The following is a 25,627-nucleotide window of genomic DNA, read 5'->3' as shown; positions in this document are numbered from 1 at the left end:
TTTAGCTGTACTCTTCTCTTGGATTATGATGTTGCACTCTTCTTTAAATCTTAAATCTCAAATTGAATGCACATTAATGAGAAAAGGAAAATACAACATGAATGAAAACATGAATCTATCCCTTCATTCCAGTTCTGATTTGAAAGAAGTAAGCTTACCGACATCGGACAGCATTTTTATCATACGACTCAGAGAGGAAACAGACAAGAGTCAATTTAGAAAAGAAGGATTGTTTACTTATAAACCACAAAATAATAAAATGTGAAAAACAAAAACTCCATCTCTCGTCGTTCTTTCCCTCTCTTATTCTCTCTAATACACTCACACTTCTAAATCACCTGATCTGGACATAAACTGGCCTCGGCATAAGAAGTCCGTTTCAAACACACGCTGCTGAAACTGCCATTCTTAAAGCAGATTCAATCCGAGTCTCCCTCCTCCACGCCAACAGCTCCAACCGCTCCTGCCAGCTCTTCCTCGCTGCCCTTGAGCCGTTCACCTGCAGAATCACAAACGTCCAGACATAAACATCATATGAACACAAGGAATGAGCTTCATCAAAAACTTGCGCATGCTACAGTCCTGAGGCCTGTTGCACGAAACTAGTTTTGGTTTTCAATGCAGGTAATTCTTGTTAAGTTTGAGCAATATTAACTCTTGAGTTTTTTGGGCTTAATAAGGTGGGTTGGTTTTGATTGGGTTTCATCACCATGGTAACCTATGCTACACCGCTAACCTGATCTGAGGGCTATTGCAAATAAAGTCAGGGAAACAGAAAAAGCATAAGTTGACCTAGTTTAATCAGCACATTACAAATCCGTTTCACGTTTTCTGATCCAGCAGGGATAAGTGCAAATTCACTACATTCCTAAATAGACCATGGGATCGATCACAGATTCAATGATGTGAACATGGATAAAACCCAATGCAAGTCATTCAGGTAACGAGAAAGATGTGGTAACACCCACTGATCTCGGAACTTCCATTACTTTCACGCAGAGAGAGAGAGAAACACAAGAACAAACATATTAATAACGCTTTTTCACTTTGTCTTAAAGGGGTGGTTCAGAGTGTACTTTTATGGTTTGGTTGTGTTTATAAGATGCAAAGCAATGTGTGCTCATGCTTCACTTGTAGAAAATCATTTTATTTTTTTCATTTATCTACTTTGATTATATACAGCTACTCAGCTAACAGGAAAAACGACTGTCATATTTCCTAGTTCCTCAGAAAGGCCCACCCTCTGATTGGTCAGCTAACATAACCCACTTCTGCTTTTTTGCAAAAACCTCTAAATCCACCTACTGGGATGAAACAGTGTAATTGGTTGAAAATAATTAAAGATGCAATTACAAATTATTTTACCAAACATAAAACACATTACACAGACCACCTAATATTAAAAATACATAACTCTGTCAAGTAAGTAATCAATAACATTAAAACTGACATTAAAGGGCACCTAGGTTACCCCTTTTTTCAGATTTAATACAAGTCTTTTGCGTCTCTAGAATGTGTATATAAAGTTTCAGATCAAAATACCCATCAGATTTTTCATTATACCTTTTACAAGATGCTGTTTTATACTGATTTCCAGCAGGGGGTGGTTTTGTCATACTGCGCCTTTAAGACGATTCTTTCCCGCCCACTTTCTCGCCCACTACATGCCTCCTTCCTCAGCTGCGTCAGACAACAGACAGACTGAAAGGAAGAAGGTCTCACGTAGCGTTTGTGAGATACTACAGTAAGAACTAACCTTTACTAATCAGTATTGTGAAGTTGCATTGATGAGTCACACACAATATCGTTACAAAGTTAACGCACGTGCACGCGCACGCACGCACACACGCACACACACACACACACACACAGGCAGGCAGACAGAGCGCGCTTAGCTTAGTTAAGGCTAACCTGAAGTACTGTGTGGATATCTGTTATGCTAATGTACAAAATAATTTAACTTCCACAAACCGGGATTGAAGCGTCTTCTTTTATAATTGTTCTGACACGCGGCTGTGCTGATGAAGTAAAGCTGAAGTAAAACACTGTAATTAATTACACACATACTCTGTTTTAAAACACTTTAAACATGTGAAACTTACTCTTAATCACATTTGATGATGATTGTTGATCCTAGCAAACAGAACAGACCTTTTATTCCCGGTTGCTTTGCGTATGTCTGTCTGGTCTTGTTGACATATACACGCGACTACCGGAACATGTTAATGCGCGCAGCTGTCAATCAATTCGGTGGGCGGGGGGAATCGCACACCTACGTAATGGTGTGATCGATTTGAAAACAGCTCCAATTGGCCGACCCTTTTTTTTGTAGTTAAATTGAAAAAAAAGTACTGGGTGTGTTCATATCACCCCAGTATGACGGTCAATACACTATACCAACACACAGATCTGTCCAAACAGCTTGAAAAGTAGATTTTTTACCATAGGTGCCCTTTAATTAAATCTTAACAATCTGATAACAATCTTAATTAAATCTTAAAAGATTCTAATATTTGGGATTTAGATTTAATGTAAGTAGAACAATGCAAACATTGCAAACATTGTAAGCTAAGCTTGGTAGATTCATATAATGTAGTGTAAAACATTGTGAAACACCAATATATGTGCATTGTCTATTAATATAAAAAGCTTATCAGATGTATAGGTATTATAAATTAATATAAATAATGTATAGTTTTATACATTATATTTATCTTTTTAAAAAATAGCTTAAATTAGGTAATAAAACACAAGGTAGGCACTACACTTCCGACTGTACATTGTGTTTTCTTTTTCTTATAATGCACAGTTTAAGGTAAGGGCTGTTTTCTTTTGCCAATCACTGACAGTCTGACAGGCTCATCCAGTTCATCAGTCTCCGTCTTTTAAAATCTTAATCAGAAGCAGAATAAAACTCTTCATAAAAGCCGGCAAATCAGCACATTTGTTGAAAACAAATTATTTGATTCGCACCTTCTGGTTGGTTTTCAGGATAGAGCCTTTTTCAACCTTTGTTGTTTGCTTTGTTATTTCTGAATGCACTGATGCTGGAATTTGGATGGTAAGAAGCAAATCTATTTGTTGATGGTGTACTACGTGCCTAAAGCATTCACTCAATGTCATTACCCCATTTTTGCGGAAGTGGCACTTAGCGGTTTTGCAACTGAACTCTTCATAAATAAAAATGATGCTAATAAAACTGAGCAAAAAAACTTAAAATTTTAATTACCGAAAAATATACATGAAAGGCCAAAGAACATTTAGTGACTGTAAAATAATTTCTAGTAGCATTGATAGCAAAACAGGATTAATCTTAGTCTGGTTGTTAGCCTCTGGAGCAGGCTGGCTGAAAAGACTACGGTCTCTATTTTAATGACCCAATCGCATGGTCTTAAAAGCATGGCGTAGTTTTACAAATGGTGTGTCCAAATCCATTTCTGCTGTTTTAAAAAGGAAAAATGGTCGCTGCACCCAGTGAATGGTCTGAAATGGGTTGAGCTTATTGTCTCTCTATTTTTTTTTTTAACATTTTAATCCTTTAATTTTTACAATTTAAATATATTTGCTTACTGCTGTACACAGGTGTGTATTAAGCAATGAGTACGCACATTTTGGACCCGCATAGGTGTATAAAACTAACACACTCTTTACAAAATATAAAAACTTTTTGTTGTTATCCACATAATACATCACATAATTACAGACTTTTCATTTTAATTGCAGGTTTAGCAGGTAAAACTACAGTATAGTACTAATTTAAAGTCAAGGGAGATCTAGTCTATGCCAGACGAGCAGAGAGAGACTGGAAATCCATACATGATGTCATTATGAGACTTTATGAGACCTCTGGGGATTTTTAATCCTCAAAGCAATTGGCCTTACATGAAGCCCTGGCGGAGCTCATTATAAAAAGGCTCCATGACTACATTTTGAATGTATTACTGATAAGAGAAATGATGTAGTGGTGGATTAGTGCTTCAGTGCTACATTGATGATAACTATTAGCATCCACAACTAAATAAAAATAACATTCGATTACTTCAAGCATGTTGCAGTTCAGAGGCCTGTTGGACAAAGCTGCTTTGGGTCTTCGCGTTTAGTTTGAACTTGATCAGGTTTCGTCACCGTGGTAACCTGTGTCACATGGCTTACCTGCTCCAGAGCATGTTTCATTCTGGGCTAGAGGTCACAAAGCCAAATTGTGAGAAGTGACATTCATGTGATGCAACAAAGCCTCTCACAGTGCATTGTTTTTTGCTACAAATGAAAACGTATTAAACTAAAAGCATTCGAGTCAAAATTCATTGCTATCAATTTACATTATTTGAATGAATGATTTATATTATATTAAATATTAAACCCTGAATTAACAGAGAATATTTATATTACATGCTGTGAAACCCCTTAAAGCAGGTTGGATTGTTTTGATTTTGCTGTTTTAAAACCTGTCATCTCTGACATCTGCAGTTTATTATTGTTATTGTTATTTATTGTTCATCAGCTCAAAATCCTTCTGAAATTGATTCCAAATATATCAGTCCCACATGTTAATGTCACCTTTATGTGTCTAAATCAGATGAGAACACAAAAAAAACTAGTGGTAATAAATAGTATAAGTCTTGGCATGCTTTAATATTGAATACATCTTTGTATGGAAATCCAAGACAGTCAACAGGAAGTCACTGTTCATAAATCACAGAATTCTATAAGTACTGAGACTGTATCAAAGAAGATCTTAAAAGATTAGCTTTAATAATTGTTAAGAATATTTATTGTTCATAAATGATTATCGAATGCAGTTTTACAGCTGTTATTCACATAAAAACAGAGGATCAAAATATGAATTACATCACAACATAAGCAGATACCTATGCTCTGATTTTGTAGAGTTAGAATGGTTATTCAAATTAATCTGAATTGTTAGTAGTGATTTTCCTTGGTGCAAAAGAACCTCAAAATAATGGTTCACACAAAAATACCATTTTATTCACTGTTTACACGTAAGTGGCTCCAAACCTTTAAAAGTTTCTTTCAACATTCTAGAAAATTTCTTCTTTGTGCTCAACACAAAAATAAGATTTTAGAACAAAAGGTTGGCCATTAATGATGACTTCTTTTTTTGTTTGTTTTTTGCATTTTTGGTTGAACTAACTCTATAGAGGAATTATCGGTTTGTAAAGATGTAAAGATTCAGGATGCGCACACAGCAAGACTGCAGAAAAAAAACGGGAGCGCTAGCATTAACAGTGAGGGAATAACATCAGATGCGGTACAGAGTTTGTTGTTGTATTAGAGATTAGTTATATTGATTACATATTATATATATATATATATATATATATATATATATATATATATATATATATATATATATATATATATATATATTAACATAATGCTTTCAGCGTATTACAACAGCTTTTCACTCAGTGATGAGGACAGTTATTCAGCAAAATTAACATTAAAGTGAGCAGTGTTCATCTGACAGGTCCATTTGTGATAGCACCTTCCAAATGGAAATTGGATTAGACAAAATGGCCAAGCATCCTGCCTAAACTATACAACTATCGCATTGAAACTCAAAGTGATTTTACAAGAGAGATCTTAAAGGCCTACAAGTTTTTGGATGCCTACAATATTGTTCTGTGTTTTCATGAGCAAGAAATAATGTCCATGATTACCAGATTCAAAACTTAGTATTACCTAGTATTACCTTAGTAGTGCCTAGCCAAAGAAAAGGATAATCATTAACAAGCAAAACAACTGCATTCAAACAGCAAACTGCACCTGTACGGCAGGGTATGCAAACTTAGATTTTTACATTTCATTCTAGGCATTCAGTGTCCGCAGTTTAATTAACCATATTTAACAGTTTTTGCTGAAATCATTGCTGCTATCAAAAACGAGTAATGTGTATGATTCAGCATAGTGTGAACTTACCTAATATAAAATAAGAAATGCACAGTCGAGCAATTTTAATTAGGTCCTCACTCCATTCAGCTCTTATGATAGCTGTTAGCCAAAGACGTCTACGGTTGCCATTAAAAGCAATGTGATGTACAGTAAAATCTTAGTTTTCTATTTTTGGACTAAGGACGAATTTGGCATCCTACCGCACAACATGACATGTGTGATGTCATGTGTGACATAGGTTGGTAATTCCCCTAAAAGAAATTGAATCACAGCCGGCGTGTCGCACTATACTCACGTATAAGTTCAGCAATGGCTTTCTGTGTTCTCCTCTCTAGTTTCTCAAGCTTCTTTGCCACGTCTCTCTTTAAATCCCTAAATCACAAAACATAAAAAACATGAAATTAATACAAAATTTTTTATAAAATGCATTTATTAACAATAAATATGATGCAAAGATGTTGTATAGGTAAAAAGTTTGAGTTTGTACCAGTCTGGTTTTCTAGGAGCAAGATTGGCCAGATCCTAAAACACAAGATTAATAAAGAAAAGATTAGTTTTATTCAAGAAGTGGAACTTGTGTAATGTATACATTCATTCCACACAGACTGATATATTTCAAGTGGTTATGTCTTTTAATTTTGATGACAACTAATGAAACCCCCAAATTCAGTATCTCAGAAAATGAGAATATAGTAAAAAGGTTCAGTATTGAGGATACCTGGTGCCATGCTCTAATCAGCTAATTAACTCAAAACACCTGCAAAGGTCTTTAAATTGTCTCTCACTCTAGTTCTGTAGGCTACACAATCACAGGGAAGATGGATACAAGATATAGTTCTATAATTATATATTTAATTTCCAACTCATGTGCAAACTACAATTTTGAGCTGGTTCTTTCAATGAATTCTTTAAAACAATAACTTCACTAGTATTTATGATTACTATCATGCTCAAACAAGTTTAAATTATGTTTTTTGTTTACAATTATCATTATCAAATATCCTTATTTTTGATTGAATTGAGACTTTGGATTGAAGAAAACCTCACTCACCACTTCCTCAATCACAGGTTCAGGGTTCGCAGCTTCCAGCTGATCTTTGACCTTGTCATCAACTAAACAAACATCAAACAAGACCAGTCAGACAACCTGTAACTCAACACCAGCTCACCCACTGTAACTTAATAACCCAGAACTGAGGTCAGCATAATTAGCCGGCACAAACATTTAAAGAAGTGCAGCCAGTAATATTTCTATTGCGGCTAAAGCAGGCGTCCTCTCACCTGATGCAGGCTTTGCTTTGGGCACCTGTCTCTCCTTCAGCTCCTCGTCCTCCGGAGTGTAATTCCGCAGCTTCAGCTCTCTGCAAACACAAAGGCAGAACTATGCAATTCACTTAATCACATGATTCAAATGTTTTGTTACTGCACTTTATACACCATATTATTTACTCGAGGTTTTAAACAGATAGATTCACCAACAAAATTTAGCAGAGATCGCAGTAACCAGCAGGCGGCAGTGCTGATAAGTGTTTATTTTGGATATGGATCAGCAGGTGCGAGCTGAGCACTGAATTCGGCCCGTGACGGCATCTAAAGAGTACAGTCTCTCACCATGCGCACAAAGCCTCCCTTCATCTTTGTAGCAGCTAGCTAATTAGCATGTAGCACCTGACAGTGTCTAGGGAGCGCAGCTGAGAGGGGTTGAAATGAGCCCAATTACACCATCGCTCAGCCGGCGGGTCTGTTAACATCTTTGCAAGTCACAGTAAAATCTGCTGCTGGATCTCCATGGAAGCACAGAGAGTTCTTAACTGCGTGGTCAACATAAGATAAACATAAAATTTGGGATTTAGACACTGAGAATCGATTTTCATTAAATTGCTAACTGTTTGGTTTTCTTCGATGTGTGCTCATATTGTTTTTAGAAAAGGGACTAAAGCAGGCTCTGACCCATCATTATCATCATCACCAAGCCAATTGACATACAAAAGTCGACCAGATTTTTTAAAAGGTTTTTCTCAATAGCGGATGTGCTTATCTGGCATTTACCAGCAGCAGGCCAACATTCATTACCTTTTGATCTAACACAGTGGCTGCATCTGAAAATGTATACCTCCATACTATATAGTACAATAAAAACAGAGAGAGATACCAGGATGACCAAATACTTCTGGCAAGATTCTGAAGTATACATCCAATAGATGCTATGCAATGTAACTGATGCGGGTAGCTCACATTATAAATGGCAGATGTAGTATGTCCAAGCTCCATTCATACTATTCAAATTCATACTAATGAATTTAGTATGAATGTGAGTAATATCAAATGTAGTACCTACTTGTGTAGTAGGCAAATTCGTACATAGCCTGTGACTACACCAAACCTAAACCATGTCACTTGTCACAGCAGACAGAAGTATCTACACTGGACATAAAAAAATAAAATTAAAATAATAATCCCAAATCCATCTCTCATTTCTGTCTGAAGTAGCTCAGTCTCTCAGTGAAAATTGGAAATACAATGGGTTTCAGTTTACTGTTGAGGTTAATATAGCAATAATTTTGTAAGACTAAATCTTGTTATGCACCGTCTAGGGATAATGCGAGAGGGGTCTGGCTGCAGACCTGGTGCAGTGCAGTGGGCTGCATCCAATGCTTTTTAATAGGCTCACCTAACCCTGCCCGTCACAGTGACATCACTAGCTCCATTTGAGTGCATTGTGTCTGACATTGCATCGCTGAGTGATGCAGTCTCAGCTTGCATCATAAAGGCTGCATCCAGATACTATTGGATGGTGCACAACATGAAAGACAAGACAACAAAAATGAAGTCAAAGATTTATTGGGGTTTGAATTCGGGAGCTGACAAGGCCAAAATAACAAACAAAAATTCTCTAACTTACCTGATCAAAAATCAAAGCAAGTACAATTCACTACTCTAACTACCTACCACAAAACAGGGGTCAAAAAGTTTTACAAATAAAATTGCGTCAAACTCCTTACTATTCCAATATACACTATTTACAAACTATTTACAAAACAGGCAACTATATTTAAAGGACAATCCAAAAATCAATGTCAGCAGGCAACAAGTCAAACAAGCAAATGGAACGAAGTATCATAAATAGTGATGCTCCGATTGATCGGCCAATGATCACGATCGGCCGATATTGGCTAAAAATAGCTTGATCGGCTAACCCCACAAGCACCAATCAAAAAAGCCGATCACTTGACGTAAATTACTCGCTTGACTTTTTCACACGTGCATGCACGGCGCACAGGTAAACAACAGCAGAGCAGAGAGCAGAGCTTACCAGTGGCAACAAGAGTTCCCCCGTCTATTTCAAAGTGTCCAATAAAGATGTAAAGTTAGAAGTTTGCAATGTATGTTGTGATAAAGTCCCTTGGGGTGGAAGCAAGCAACGGCATTTTTACACATTCTGCGGAGGGTTTAGTGAACGCATTTAGCGGCATGTTTCAGTCATGGGGGATCCATAGAGAAAAAAACTTTTGCGGTTTTAACAGACAACGCCAAAAACATGCAGAAAACAATGAGAGACGCAGATTTCCCTGGCCTACCGTCTGTGTGTGTGTGTGGCACACACTTGCTGTGCATGTATGGCAAGCCGTTTTGACATTTAATCTATAAACCTAATACTATCTATTTTCATGTTACATGTGCTTATTGTTAGATACTAGTATCTTTTCCATTAAGTACTAGTACTTATTCATTAGATACTAGCCTAGTGCCTATCTTTTAGATACTAGTGCTTTTTAAAAAATATACTAGTGCTTACTCATTAGACACTAGTTCCTTTTATTAGAGACCAGTCTTTATTCATTAGATACTAGTACCTATTAAATAGATACTAGTACTTATTCATTAGATAGTACTTATTAATTAGATACTAGTATGTATTCATTAGATACTAGTACTTATTAAGATACTAGTTTTTATTTATTAGACACTAGTACTTATTTTAAATGTGACTTGTAGTAACTATTCTGTTGTTAATAGATGTAAAATTTGTCTTGATTTCCATGGGATTTGTCTTTGAGATATCAAATTCAGTTTTGACTAGTATGTACTCCAGCTGGGACTGGTACATATTTTTATGTACTGCTAGTTAATCATTAGTAAATAATAAGATACTAGTATCTATTTAATAGGTATTAGTACTCCTTTATTAGATACTAGTTTATCTGGTTGTTCCTCTTTGTTATTTAGAAAGGAAGGCATTGGCTTACAGTAGCTTACTACATTATTTTTTAGGATCTGATGTAGTTGGTTCCTGGTTCATAATAATTACAGAAAAAAAAACATTTGCCATAGTTTTGTCCTTTTGGGCAGTAGCCAGTTTTGGTATAGTTTTACATTTTGCTGCCAATTACAAAATGTAATCAGTGTATTAAGAGGCTACATTGAATTAAGCTGATCTGATCTGTGTTGGTCTGCCTGACCCCTCTTTGTTTGGAATAATTTTAGGTTATACTCTGCCTTATTTGGGAAAGATGGCCGACAGTAGTCTTAAGTTCTCATTTTCTAAAATAAACACTTGGTGGACAAGATCTTGACAAGATCTTGGCTGTAGCCTTTCTACAATTTATTTATTTATTTTTTTTCAATATAGTTAGAGTTTGTTTCATTTTTACAAATGGTGCAAACTCTGCTAGATTAAAGATAAAAGATTCCCAATCCCCTGCCATTATGTGATCAGCCATGATCGGCAATCGGCAGATCATGATTTTTGCGATCGGTAATCAGCCCCAAAAATGCTGATCGGAGCATCTCTAATCATAAACAAAACAAACACTAAAACAAAAAGTACTCAAACATCTCAATAGAATCTCAGTAGTCATACAAAACAAACAGTACTTACACAAATCCAAGCACACTATAGTATTTGAGCATTTTCCAAAAGCTTGCATGTCTGCAAATTCCCAGTACTGTGCATGAACAAAAAAGTGCCCTCATGTTCTTCTGATGCCAAACAACACCTATGTAAATAATCCTTCTCCTTTGAAGAAACGCAATCTGAAGCATGTCAAAACCAACATTAATCTTTTAAAGGCAATCAAACTAGACAGCAACTGCAGCATCTGTGGTACAACACCATCCGCCATTTTGCTTACATTTACATTTAGTCATTTAACAGACGCTTTTATCCAAAGCGACTTATAACGAAGCAAGTTAGTCGTTTCTTGAAGACAGCAAATGACTCTGCTGTTCTGATGCAGTTAGGGAGTTCATTCCACCAACTGGGCAGATTGAATGCAAGAGTTCGGGAAAGTGTTTTTTTCCCTCTTAGGGATGGAACCAAGAGACGACGTCCATTTACTGAGCGCAAGTTTCTGGAGGGCACATAAATCATCCATCTGGATTGAAAAGTTATGGTGTAGTCTGGTTGGCAGAAACTTTCCGCATTTCCGTTTTCGCGAGGTTAAGCTGAAGATGATGATCTTTCATCCAGTGTGAAATGTCTGACAGGCAGGCTGAGATGTGAGCTGGAACCGAGGGATCATCAGGGTGAAAAGAGAGGTATAGCTGGGTATCATCAGCATAGCAGGGGTAGGAAAATCCATGTTTCTGGATGACTGGTCCTAGAGATGTTGTGTAGATGGAGAAGAGAAGTGGCCCAAGAACAGAGCCCTGAGGTACCCCAGTGTTTAGATGCTTTAGTTTGCTTTAGGCTGAATGATTTTGTTCACTTTTTAAAAGCCACATATACGGTCCTCGCTACAACAGGTAAACTGCATTTGATTTACTTTTGGAGTTTTTCAAAAGCTTAAGATTTAATAATAATAATAAAAAGTTTTAAAAATTCCTTCATGTGGAAGGAAAGCTGAAGCAGAGTGTGTATTAGGTGTAGACAAGGCATGCATAAGTAAAAAGAAATACACATCAGTCTCTAATCACTGTTTAACCAAAATAAATAAATGAAAGTACAAAAAAGCAAGCGTAAAGGCAGAAAACACTTCAAAGCTCCAAACGTATCAACATTTAATAAACGATTATGACATGATATAATGATTTAACATGATATGACATGATTATAACATGATAGACTTTAAAAAAAAGTATATGTTCGAAGCTTTGGTGTCTTTACATTTGCTTTACTGCATTAGTGTCAAACCATGCAATTAGATGGGCTGCCTGTGACCAAAGGAATTCCCTTTTAAGAACCCCTTTATTAGAGTGGACTTCAATGTCGGTGTATAGTTATTGAAAATAAGCTTAATAAAATGGAGGGTACCAAACATGCATTAAAAAAAAAATAAGAAAGAGCATTGCTGGATTTTGCAAAACACTCAAAACAACAGACTGAAACAAAGAGCAGGGTACGCCTGTCCTTAGCTTTCCTGAAAAGACTTCCTGACCACCTGCTGGGACAATACAGGACCACTGGCTTTCCTCATCTACATCAGAGCGGCCAAACAATCCAACGCTTTCTGTATGTCAACAGCAGTTTGTCAAACTAAGTGAGCATTTCGAACATCCTGAAGTCCTGAATAACTTGTGACCGAGGGTTGAGGTGAACTGGCCAGAGCAGTATCCTGTTTTCTAAATTAATCACATACAGAGGGGCTAGATTTAATGCGCATGGGAAAAGCTCTTGTGTTCTTGAAGTGCTCTGAGGGATGGAGCTGAATTGAGGGTCTTGACAGTTTGTTAAAAGGTCTTTCGTTTCTCAAAGCCAGCAAAACCACTGAGGGAACCATCGTTGGGCTTCCTTTACTCTAAAATAGGCAGCAGTGGCACAATGAATCCTCAATGCTGACAAAACATTTACAAATGACAGAAATAACTAATGCAATGTGGGAAGATGGGTTTCTCCTATGCCTGGGGAACAAGTCAATTTGAAATTTTCACAGGGTTTTTTCCTGCATAGAGAATTATAAGGTGGGTGTCATATTTTGTAGGAATGCACCAATCCCGATACTTGGATCGGATCGGTTCAATACAGCCGAATATTTTTGCTGGTTTGGGCATCGGCCTACAGGTATTGATCCAAACATGCACTATATTTTGTGTAATTTATAAGCCTCATAAGGGTTGCCTATATACCACCAGAAAGTTGTCATGTAGGCCTACTATATCCCACATGTTCTGAAGCCATTCTATAGTTTAATGTGAAGTACAGAAGAATATTCAAGTGGTTAAATTCACGTTTAATTCAGCATTTGCCTCTGCTCCGCCTGTCAATCATTCTCTATACATTCACAATTGAAACTGCATGTTGCGTTCTATTATGACAACACGAAAAACTCTCCAAGACTATTTGTTCTTTTTAGTTTAAATAATCATTGGAGAAATGCATTTCGTTTTGTATTGAGTAAGTAACTGGCTTAATTTTAACCTGCAACAAGGAGTTCATTACTGTTTCTAAATCATGTTGCGCTGTGTCTGTTAGATCAGCAGATCACACTGGTAACACAAAGTAGGCCTAACTGAAATTATAAATTAGAAAAGGCTCAATAATATTTTGGACAGATACTCAACGCACTGATTTCTTCCCTTTGTGCTGCTGTTGTGGAAATATCCACAGGTACAGGAGGGCTGCACGCTGTGTCTGTGATGCATCAAGCACTTCATTCATGCACCAGTTGCGCAGGTGCGACATGCACCTCTCTGTAAAATTATTTACAATGAGATTCTGTCGTCTTATCCTTTTGACCGAGTTTATTCTTCCAAGGGTAATACTTTAAGTGCTGCGAATAGGTTATGAAGCCTGACTCATTGTGGTCAGAGTGATTGATTAAGTTAATAAAAAACTGAAACTGACAGGTGCAATATGGATTCTCATTAACAGAAAATAACTTATATAACTTAATATAAGCTACTCTGAAACTGTGAATATTTCACTGTAATTTTTTTTACATGAATATTTTATTTAACAGACCAGTTTGTCAGTTTGTGCGCTGAAGCATACAAGCAGACCTTGTTTTTAACTTCATCTCAAATATTCTTGTCTATTTTGTAGATAACTGACCAACATTAAAATTAAGATAACTTTAAGATACAAATTATAACAAAATTAATTTATTCCAAAGAGATAATTTCAGACAAAAATAGATCAACAACGAACACAACTGTGCGGGTGATGATTTGCTTTGGTCAATGAAAAATAAGGATTGAATTAATGCTCCACTGTAATTGTTGTACCACAAACCTGTCAAAAATGTATTACTTATTTAATATAAGTCATTATTTAAAAGATTGTCCAGAGCATCTGATTTTTTCCTTTCATTTTCTCCATCTCACTTACAGTGAGTTTAGGAGACGGAATGGTTATTAAGCACAACTGGCCTTATTTTAGTTTACTTGTCAAACTTACAGGAAAATATCAGGCTTTGCTAAAAGGTTGGTTATTTTACCGACAATAAGGGTCAATGGGTGGCCTATTACAGATTTCAATGAAAAATCTTAATATTAAAAAAGTAAACATAAGCGGGACGACAACAGATCCTATCAATGTTGGAATAAATGCTCAAATAATGTAGCCTAGTTTACAGCAAGCATCATGTTTTTAGTTCCCCTTCGGGAGGGGAACTTCAATGCTATGTGGAAAAACTTTCACTATGGGGATTTCGTTCAGACAGCCAATCATCTGAAAGAGTATGTAAACAGGCAAATGAAATGCCAATGAGTTGGCAGCTTCAGCTTGCACAGCTGTTGCTCGTTGCAATCAATTTGGCAATACAAGCACAGTGCGTGCAAAGCTGAGCATCCTTTTTCGCTTCAAAGTGTTTCACGAAGCTCCAAAGTCAATGAGGGTTCCTCCAGCTGTAATAAAAAGAGAGAGAGAGTGAACGAGAGCGGTCTCCCGGTCCAGAGTGTGTGACACACAGTGGCAGATGGTCGAGCTGGGTTTCTCCCTTGCCTGGCATTTTTGGGTCCTGTCCTCCAGAGTGATTTGTATTGTTGGTAATTTCCTAAAAGAGCAACACAGTCATGCAGCGCGTCTTTTCCAAGACGTTGCTCTGAATGCTTTTTTGGATGCGGTGGTTTCCTGTCTCCGCACGAGCACTGCGTTTCATGTCGGTCCAGCATGTTAATGCTGGACGAGCACTGCGTTTCATGAGCACTGCGTTTCATGTCGGTCCAGCATGTTAATGCTCTGCGGTGGGCACTCGGGCAGATTTGAGGGTTACAGTGGGAGTAAATCGGTCACCCTCGGATGGCCAGCCTCTCATTTGATGACACCAAGGATCAGATGTCCACCGCTGCATCGGATGATGGGCTGTCATGGTCTGATGAAGAAATACAGGAGCAAGCATGGCAATGGATCTAGAAACAGACATGATAATCGTGCTCTCTCCGACTGCTTTGGTCCCGGCCCTGGAGTTGGTTTATCCCCCAGCACCCTCGCAGCCGGACAGACTAAATGGGTGTATGTGGAGGACTAAAAAGGCACGATCTTCTAGCCTCCCATCTCTTTCTTTCGCGAAGTGCACAGTGAGCTCACGCAGTCTCGGAGGACACCTTTCTGTGCCCGATCTGCGTGCACCTCCGGCCTCACCATCCTTGATAGTGGAGCAACAAGGAAGTACTAGTCGATTCCCCAGATTGAGATTGCCACTGTGGGACTGCGTAGTGTCTCTTTCTGCTGGAGTCAGCCTCGTCTCCCGTCCAAGGCTTGCCGGTTTTCTGCCTCTCTCGGAGCCAGAGCTCACAGAGCCGCGGGCCAGGCTGCTTCCACCCTGCACGCTGGGGTACATGTACGCGCGTTGGCCCAGCTGTACGAGGGTGGTTGCGACCCAGGCTTGTTACAGCCCCACACCACACTTGCTGAGCTCCATGGACCTCAAGTCTGCTGCGTGTGCCCTGGGAAAGTCGATGGCCACATTAGTGGTCCAGGAGCGCCACCTTGGGCTAAACCTGGCAAAAGATATGCACGGAGTCGACAAAGTTCGCTTTCTTTACTTCCCCATCTGCCAGACTGGCCTTTTTAACGACACAATCAGTGTATTCACCCAGGAATTCTGGCGGTGCAGTCGGATACAATGGGCTGAGTCATCTATTGGCGGGGATGTAAGACCGCTCCCCCCCCGCCAAACCATACACATCCACTGCTTGACGCAAAGAGTGCCAGTCTACGAGAGCTGCCCCACACCCGCCTGCGTCTCCGGCCAAGCGGCAGCGCCGAGCACCTTGCAGGCAACCAGCGCTCCCTGCCCCAGGGCACCGTTAGTTTTAGTAAAACAGACTGCGAAGGGCTCCCGAGACGGGCCATTTGGAGAAGAGGGAACTTGCTCTCTCCCTGGTGGGGGTCGGGCTTTTCATGCAACGAGGCTTAAAAAAATGCCACCAAATGTCAACAGGACTCTGCCTACTGGTTAGAACAAGCCAGTCCTTCACAGTGGCTCATAAGCACGATCAGACCCGGCTACGTGATTCAATTCACGAAACGGCCTACCAAGTTCACGCGTGTGTATCTCACCAGGGTTAGCCCTGTCTTGCAAGTGAAGTTTGCGGTCCTCCTGACGAAGGATGCAATCTAACCGATCCCTCCAGCTGAGATGGAAAACGGGTTTTACAGCCTGTACTTCATCGTACCCGAAAGAGCAGTGAGCTACTGCCAATCCAAGATCTGAACTGTCTTCCAAGCTGCCATTCAAAATGCTTACACTGAAGCGGATGCTCCGGTGCGTTCATCCTCGGGGTTGGTCTGCAACAATAGACTTGAAGGATGCGTACTTCATGTCTCCATTCTTCCACACCACCGTCAATTTCCGCGGTCTGCGTTTGAAGGTCGAGCCTGGCAGTACTAGTTTTCCTCTTTGGGCTCTCTCTGTCTCCGCGGGTCTTTACCAAGCTCGTGGAGGGAGCCCTAGCGCCCCTTCAGCTCACGAGCATTTACATATTCAATGTAGGGAGTCAGCGGATCATTCCAGAACCGAACAAGTCACAGACCATATTATCCTTAAAAGATTGGTTGGTGACTACATGTCTGAGCTTTGATTTCATTTTCAAAGCAATACACAGGCACCCAGCAAAAGGCAACCCACAGGATGACTAGCCAGTCAACATCACATTTGCGTGCTAATTAATTTTACACCTTAAAACAATAAGAGGCTCTACAATCAAAAACTCACCAAATTGGTTTTTGAGAAGTACCTTTTGGTTCGCGTCTCCTTTGGCGTCTGCAAGAAATACAAATTCTCAGGCAGACACAGAAGCAATCAGAAATGCTTCCAAAGTTTAATGGACATTTAAGTAAAACAGTTTATTCGAGTAATGTATGTTTGCTTTATGTTTCTGTAGGTTTTTTGTGTACATGTTCCATGTGTTTAAAAAAACTGTTATGGATAGTTATTGAGTTATAGCCCTCAGTGACTTATGAAATCTACAGAATGTTTGTGAAATACTTCACGTTCGGTATTAATTGAAAGCTAGAAATGTTTCAAATGCATTGGTTTATATGAAGAAACCACACTATAAAAGGTGTCCATGTTATGAGACTTTATTTTAACAACTATGCTATCAACGCAGCACCGACACAATTTGCCAACCCGGCCTTCTAGAGGGCGGAATTGGGGTGTGACTCCATCCCGCACCTTCTCTGATTGGACAAGTATTGTGTAGACCCAGCCTCTACCAAAGCCTATAAAACTTTGAACAAGGAATTTCATCGTCGTCTTTTGCTGGTCATCTTTGCCAATCGTCACCGCCGTCGTTGCTCGGACGTCGCTTCTCTCCTGCTGTGGCCGTTACATCGCCGCGCCGGAAGCCTCGTTACATCACGGAGCAGACCGCGACCTTCCCTTGCTGCCGGCTCGACCCCCGATCTGCTTGTGCAACCGCGTCAACAACAAGCCATCGGGTCAACACCTTAGAACTCTAAAACTCCTTCGTAACTACAGAAACCCCAGTAAGGACTTCAAACGCCGCCTCGTCCAACATCCGTATCCCTAGCAACCGACTAAGGAAACCCCTCTTTACCGACGAGGGAATTCCATCACGTCACTGAAGTTGCTACGCTGACCCATCAGCTTCGCCGGGATTTCCCTTTGGACCAGTCGGGAAAACCAAAACTCCATCAGAACGCAAGTAGCATGAACAAGATTTCTATCCATTGCTGAAACTGGTGTGAATTATGTTTAAGTAGTAAAAAATAGCGAAATTCTCTGCTTTTATGGTTTGTCTCAGGTTGCAATGCTAAGAACTTATCAAAGGCTAGAAGTTGAATCCACTCAGTCAAAACTCTCCTCAAACAGCTTGAACAGCTCAAACAATCAATGTGTGTGTGTGTATGTATGTGCAATTGTTTGTTTTACGTAGATTAGTACTTTGTGTTATAGAGTAGCAATAAATTTTTGTTTCGTTTTAAGATCCGTGTTGGTGTGTGGTGTGCTTTATAAGTTAATGCCTTAGCTTCAGATACTGCTACCTTGCTCAGTAAATAATTAGATACTGTTTTTATATTGTTATTGTTGGCCACGTAATAATATAATACAGAATTGCTTTACACTAAAAGTTCTATTTGCTGGACAAATACTTAAGTGTAAGCTTTAAATAATTCTATGTGAATCATGTTCAAATCTTTGATTCGAATCCCCAAAGTTTAAACATGATTTACACCAAAGAGCTGATTCTTACATCAATTATCTTGATGACCTGCTGATTTCAGCTCACTCGCAGGAGCAATTGATTATGCACAGGGACAAGGTGTTCCAGTACCTCGACCAATAGGGGTTTCATGTCAACATAAAAAAAGAGAAAACTTGCCCCCGTGCAGAGGATGTCTTTTTCTCGGGTTGGAGCTGGACGTGGTCACCATGACAGCGTGCCTCTACGGAGAGTGCACTCAGCTAATGCTGAACTGTCTGAGAGAGTTCAACAGCAAAATAGTGGTCCCACTGAAATCTTTTCAGAGGCTCCTGGGGCATGTGACATCCGCAGCTGCTGTCACGCCAATCAGATTACTCCATAAGAGACCAATTCAGTACTGGCTTCACGATCGACTTCCCAGATGTGCATGGCACTTGGGCACACACCGGGTGACTGTCACTGCGCTCTCAGCCCACGGAAGGACCCCTCATTCCTACAGGCTGGAGTGCCTCTAGGACAGGCGTCCACACATACTGTCATTTTGATATATGCTTCCAGCACGGGCTGGGGGGCCGTGTGTTGTGGGCATGCAGCGGCTGGCCTGTGAAAAGGAACCCAGTTGCATTGGGATATCATACGCCTAGAGCTGTTGGCAGTGTTCCTTGCGGTGCTGGAGGGACAACATGTACTAGTCAGGATGGACAGCTTGGCAGCATTGCCGTATATCAACCGTATGGGGGGTATGCGCTTTTGACGCATGTATCAGCTCGCTCTATTCGGGACATGCGCATATATGCGTTTTCCGCTGTGAGTGCTCGCGCAGTTATTGCCCTGTCCTTAGTTACTTACTAAAGACTGTGTGGACGAGGAACAGGTCTTGCTGGTTGTGCCTCTCTGGCCCAACTGGTTTTGGATATCAGAACTCTCCCTTCCTCACGACGGCCTTCCCCTGGCAGATCCCTTTAAGAGAGGACCTACTCTCTCAGGGACAGGGCACCATCTGGTAACCTCACCCAAATCTTTGGAACCTCTGCAAGTGGTCCTTAGACGCGAAGAAGACTTAGGTAACCTACCGACGGCGGTGGTTAATACCATCACTCCAGTTAGAGCCCCCTCAACGAGGCGCGCCTACGCCCTGGAGTGGAGTTTATACACTAAGTGGTGCGTCTCTCGCAGAGAAGACCTCCGAACTTGCCAGATCAGCGTTGTGCTTTCTTTCCTTCAGGAGAAGCTGGAGAGAGCAGAGTGATTCCTAAATATAATTTACCACCTTCGTCAGATGTTCAAGCACTGGTCAATTTAATCACAATTAATGTTAGCCTTTTTTCAAATAAAATCTGCTAAATTTCATCATCAGGATACCGCCTCCGCCTCATTTAGCACCAGTAAAAACCCGGTTTGACATTTGTCCAACTGCTTAAGTTGTGACAAAACAGTCAAGCTCAGGTGAAAGGTTGAGCTTCATTCAGAAGCTGAAAAAATATTCATTATATGCCTCACCTTGCTTCACAATTTTGACAGCTTAAACAAAAAGGCAAAGCTGTTGCCCGACAAGCAGATATTTTCTGAGGCCCCAAAATACAAACAAACAAGCTTCTTTTTATTTTGTCTAGAAATAGGGCTGCACAATTATATCACAAAAAGATGTATTAAATAACTTTTTTAGACATGCAAAAAATAAACATTGTGGGTTGAAAAAGAAAACTCTGGATGCACTTTGCCAAAAACTGAGAGTAAAAAACTGTGGATTATACATTTATTTATTTAGAAGTAAAACCAGCCAGCATACAAAATATTATCCGTCAGAGCTCATTCTAACATGCATATAGTGCATGTTAACAGCTGCATAATAATTTCTATAGAAACTGAAACTTTCTTGTAAAATGTGATGACTCATAGAAAGTTCAAAAGAACAGGATTATTTTAAAATATTTACTATCACCCATTAATATTTATTGCAACCTTTATCAATTCATATGTCCTTTATAAATATAAGTTGCCATTTTCTAACATTAAAAAGTTAACATAAAAGAACGTCCTCAATCACCACTAAATCATTTTTCATGTTTATTACAAAAGAATGTCATTGTTTTTTTTTTCTAAAGACTAGACATTTATGTCAGGTATGGGAGCAAAGGAAGCATGAAAATAACAAGTGAGCGAGGTGACAAATTACATCTCATTGTTTTCAAGATGTGTTACCATTTTAATAATGCATGTTTAAAGAGACACGCCTCAAGCCATTCTCTCCCAGACCACCTTAATTTCAAAAACCTTCACTCTAACTAAATTGCAGACCTATACAATTACAGATTAAGAGCCTCATTCATGAAACATTTAAAAACATCAGAAATGCAAACCACAGACATTCCTCTCCTGTGAATTCACAAAACTTTTTGTAAATATCAGATTTTTTTGTTAACCATGTATTTCAATCATTCATAAATAAGGTACAAGAGCACATTCTTTTACAAATAGTTTAATCCCATCTATAAATTATAACTATCCAAGTAATGGGTCCAGAAACTTTTTTAAGGTTTGACTCCAGTATATTTCATAAATACAAGAAACATCTAATGGCCCACATGGACATGAATTTTACAATAACTGCATCTAACCAAAGAGTGGTTTCCAAATGTCAGGCTATCTTCTAAAGGTGTCCAGTTGGTGCTGCTTGAGAACGCTTTAGTGGCACAGCGTTTTCCAAATCTAGCTGAAACACTTTGGTTAGTATGATTTGGAATCTGCACAGTAATGTGTTACTAGTATGTGATTTTGAAAAGCATTAATGAATATACAATTTTAGTAATATTAACTTTTCCTTTGTTGTTCAGTCATTACACATACAAGTGCTACAGAAAAAAGTTAGTGATGAGCGTTGTTATTTGGGTAAAACAACACTTACTAACACTCATCATTAACTTTTTCTGTGCACTTGTCAAATATTAGTATGCCGATGCATCAAAAGTTTTACACAGCATTTAGGTGCACTACACTAGTGCATTTTTATTTGAAGACATATAGGTTTTGTTGCGGTAAAGAATGACATCCAGCCAGATGTCTGACACTCACAAAAAACACCAATATTGATGAGAAGCATTTGCATTCTAAAATGCAAACAGCAGAGTATATTTTAATTAATGATTATGGCTCATATAATGATTTATTGTGGTTCAATAAAGTCAATATTAAACTTAATTATGTTTTCTTGAAGGGTCACGAAACACCAAAACATTTTATGTTTCCCTCGTTGCCTAAAACACTACAAGGACACACATATTTAAAAAAAAAAAAAAAAAAAAAAAAAAAAAGTGAAAATTGGTTGTGTTTGCGATATTTCATGCAAATTTGTTCTTCGGGTTGAAAATAAATTTTGAAGTTGTGCCACGGGCACGGTCATGAGATCCTTGTGTAAATTCCAGAGTGGAGATTGGATGTCTGTACCGGCGGGTACAACGTGACGTCTTTCAGCATTAATTCATGAGAAAGACTTGGTTCAAACCAATCAGCGCACTCTATTGTGAATGAGGTGCAACTATATTAATATGCAGGATATAGTTTTGAAGAATGCTTTTACCTGTTACAGTGTTAAGATGGCAGAGAGACACCATGTTGTGCTGCCAACCGTAATTAAAACAAGTGGAAGAATTGTTTGGAGACATGGGTCGTTAGTGTTGCGTTTATAAATGTGCCACAACTAAGGTTTTGTTTCCATTTCCACACTATGAATGTGCAGCTGGCGTTTGGACCCAAGCAATTGGATGACAGTGGTCTGCTAACATGCAACAAAAATATGTTTGTTAGGAACATTTTTTACCCAGGAGATTTTCACATCTGAAAATGTGGAAATCCGATTTGCCACTCGTCTTCTTTTAAAAAGAAAGAAACAGTTCTAGTTGGTGATGATTGTCATGTCTCTACAGATTTACTCTATCAGTTTTTAAAGACATACTTTAGTCTAAATTATTTTGTTACTAAGTTTACAATACGGTAATATCACTCCAATATTATGGATTGAAAGATCCACTGTAAATGCTGCTCTCACGGCTACAAACACGGCTGTTTGGCGCTAATCTCTGAACCTACCGAGTCTCTGCTCCCATACGGCTTGTGGTAGGGCTGCGCGATTCTGGCTAAAATGTGAATCACAATTTTTTTTTTTTTTGCTTAAAATCAAGATCACGATTTTCTCACAATTCTGTAGATGTAAAATGATAGATGTAAGATGCCTTTCTTTATCAACTTACATCTGGAAAATGCATGAATGAGCACAAAAAATGCTAAAATGATTTGAGTAAAAAATAGACCCCTATAGATTAATTAAGCAAATAAATAAACTGTCATTTACTATCCTTCAACATTACTCAAACAAGTTTTTGATCCATAAAGTTGAAGTAGAAACCAGTTGGCAACATTCATCCACTGAAGAAAAATACTCTATAAAGGTTTGGAATGATGAAATGAGTAAATAATCATATCATGTACTAAGGGAGATGCTTTCCAGACATTGAGTGATGACTGTTTAGAAACCTTTGCTAACTGTCAATGCCAAACACCCCTTGAGCTGAGGGAGGAAAGCACAAGGGTTCTGTGGATCTGAAAGTAAACAATGGAAAGAGAGAGAGAGAGAGAGAGAGAGAGAGAGAGAGAGAGAGAGAGAGAGAGAGAGAGAGAGAAGCGAGCTCAAGGCCTTGAATTGAGCCTGAAATAGAGCTGTGAACGAGAGAGACCTTTACCTCACATCGCTTCTTGAGCTCATATAAACAAGAGCACAGTTTTGTTATTTATTGTCCATTTTGAACAGGCCTCCTATTCAACTAGGTCCTTTCTGTTTTTAAAACATTGGAGAATCTTAGTTTAGTTCTTGGTGGTGTTGCCATGTATAGATGTCTGTTTTTTTTTTTTACCTGTGTCTGTCCTCTGTCTCAGTGTCTTCCAGAGCTCTTTTCCTCTCAGGCTCTCCATCTGCAGGTGCATGGCCCTGGAAATGATCAAAAATAGAGTGCATTATGATTATTTAACAATAACTAGTTACAATCAAAGAGATAAAAAAAAAAAACAATGATATAAATACTTGAAAACAAACTTGGAAATGCATCAAAACTGCGATACACAATAAATCACAACCAAACGTTTTACTGTGCACATTTTCGAAAGCAAAACATTTAATATTTAAACAGGGTTAGAAGGAACTTCCTTCATTCAAAGTTAAACTCTAACAACATATCTTGGCATAATGATTAAGACTGATGATAATAATTGACTTGTCCTGTATTTATTAAGGGTGGAACTTGAAGTGACAAACAGGCACTTAATCTAGTTATGTGTTACGGTAAACTGAAAAGACAAATCCTCAATTCATTATTTGTTTTGATTTTTGAATATTAGCAGCGTTGTTTATCTTATTGAGGTAAAGTTAATTTTATATTCACACATTCAGACTTTCTCCTTGATAATATAATTTCACTAAAGTATTGTTTGCAATTTTAAATAGTGAAATCATATTAGCAGCCAATGTCTATCAAAGTAAAACACTATTTAGAGTCAGTTAAAAAGAGTTAATGTTGTTTTGAAGTCATACTTACATGTGATTTCAGACTGAACATTCAAAGTACCATGGTAAACAATATGGGGAGTGTGTCACTGAACGAATGTGTGAATATAAAACCAACTTTACCTCTATGTTTACCCTTTTCCTCTGGTTAAAACATTTAACCAAACTAAACTGGTGGCTACTTGACTGTTCTACGCTCTAACAAAACAGATGCCTCACTGAACTAAAAGAGGGCTTTTAAATACAGCCTTTTCTTAGTTAACGTTACACATTATTGTAATTCAGCCATGGTTGAAACAGATTAAACAAAACAACATTTGCTTAATATCAAGCAAACGAGGTAACCTGGCGTATTTATGTAAGCAAACATATCAGAAACCAAGTTTTCTAAAAGCAAAATGCATCCAAATGACTATTTTTTCTTTGTGATAAACGACACCAAATCGCTTATAAAACAATGTAAAACGCTTTACGTTTACTGTTTTGCTAACCCGCTAGCTAATTTCAGTTAGCCCGTCAGCGCCAAGTTTCCCCAATGTCTTTACAGAAACAACATTTAATACTTTACTCACTTGCAACTGTCGATCTCGTAGTGCCTTTAACCTCTCCTTTCTTTTCAATGCTTGCTCCTGTAAAGAACCGGCAGGCTTCTCCATGATGAAAATAAAGCATGGACAGTAGGATCGATGAATCTGTACTCGATTATAATTGATGTCTGTTTAGAGGTTGCTAGTAGAGCACCGAAAACATCAATTTTGAGGGTCTTTTGCAGTCTATGGGGTCAACTGGTAAGTAAACATTTACGCTACGTTCAATATGTTAATATATGTATTTTATTGTTTAACTGAATGATAATATAATATCATAATGCTAAAATGGCATTGCTAATGTTATTAAAATCAGTCATAGTTGTCAGTTACATCAGAAAACAGGCTACATCAAAAGAATGACAGCCTAAATTATTTGAATAATGTAAAACCATTGTTTAAAAATCGTTATATATATATATGTGCTGATTTAAACATTTTAGCTAGATGTTGTTATGGCCTATAAATTATGAATGCCCAATAAAATCAAGGTAGGCTATGTCTCATTACTTGTCCACATCAACAAAAAAATGCTAATAATAATTAATAATTATATAACAAATAAATAAGTAAATATGAACATTTTATATAGGCCTACAAAGCATAAATGCAAGTAAAGTGCCTTCATTTATTAAATAACTTTTGTAAACATAATATGTCTAAAGATAAGTCTTGTTCAACTGTATGTACTTGTCAACTTTTTGTTGTTGGTAAAAATTAAACTGAATGACAATGTATGATGGATGACTAGCATGCTGTTATGTCTAACCAAATAAGAAAGAACTACAAAGTTTTATTAAGTGATTGACAACTATTGTTAATACATAAATTCATTTTTATTTATTCATAAAATATGACACAAGCAAAATACCTAAAAGAATTCATAACTCGTATGAATAGAAAAATGGCCCACACAAGTTCTCCAAACATGGAAACAAACACCCCGAATGTGACATGGCATGGAATGTAGGGCATTGCCATGGTAATACAGCTGTCTCAAGGTCCATCCTCTTCCAAACAG

The 25,627-nt window shown here is 38.3% G+C and overlaps 1 protein-coding gene across 1 annotated transcript; it reads right to left on the bottom strand.

Moving 5' to 3' along the window:
* Positions 1–215: 215 nt before the first annotated feature.
* On the bottom strand, positions 216–24,722 carry ccdc12 (coiled-coil domain containing 12). The gene is given in 7 exon segments (NM_001003589.2): positions 216–499; positions 6,209–6,285; positions 6,401–6,435; positions 6,965–7,026; positions 7,195–7,274; positions 23,373–23,446; positions 24,592–24,722. Coding segments are annotated over 7 exon segments (492 nt in total). The 5' UTR covers positions 24,676–24,722; the 3' UTR covers positions 216–419.
* Between the last annotated feature and the right edge of the window lie 905 nt (positions 24,723–25,627).

Source organism: Danio rerio, chromosome 16, assembly GCF_052040795.2.
Source record: "Danio rerio strain M-AB ecotype USA chromosome 16, GRCz13ab, whole genome shotgun sequence".
NCBI classification, from domain to species: domain Eukaryota; kingdom Metazoa; phylum Chordata; class Actinopteri; order Cypriniformes; family Danionidae; genus Danio; species Danio rerio.
The sequence above is the reverse complement of the archived record's forward strand: the minus strand, read 5'-3'. Positions and strand labels throughout refer to the sequence as shown.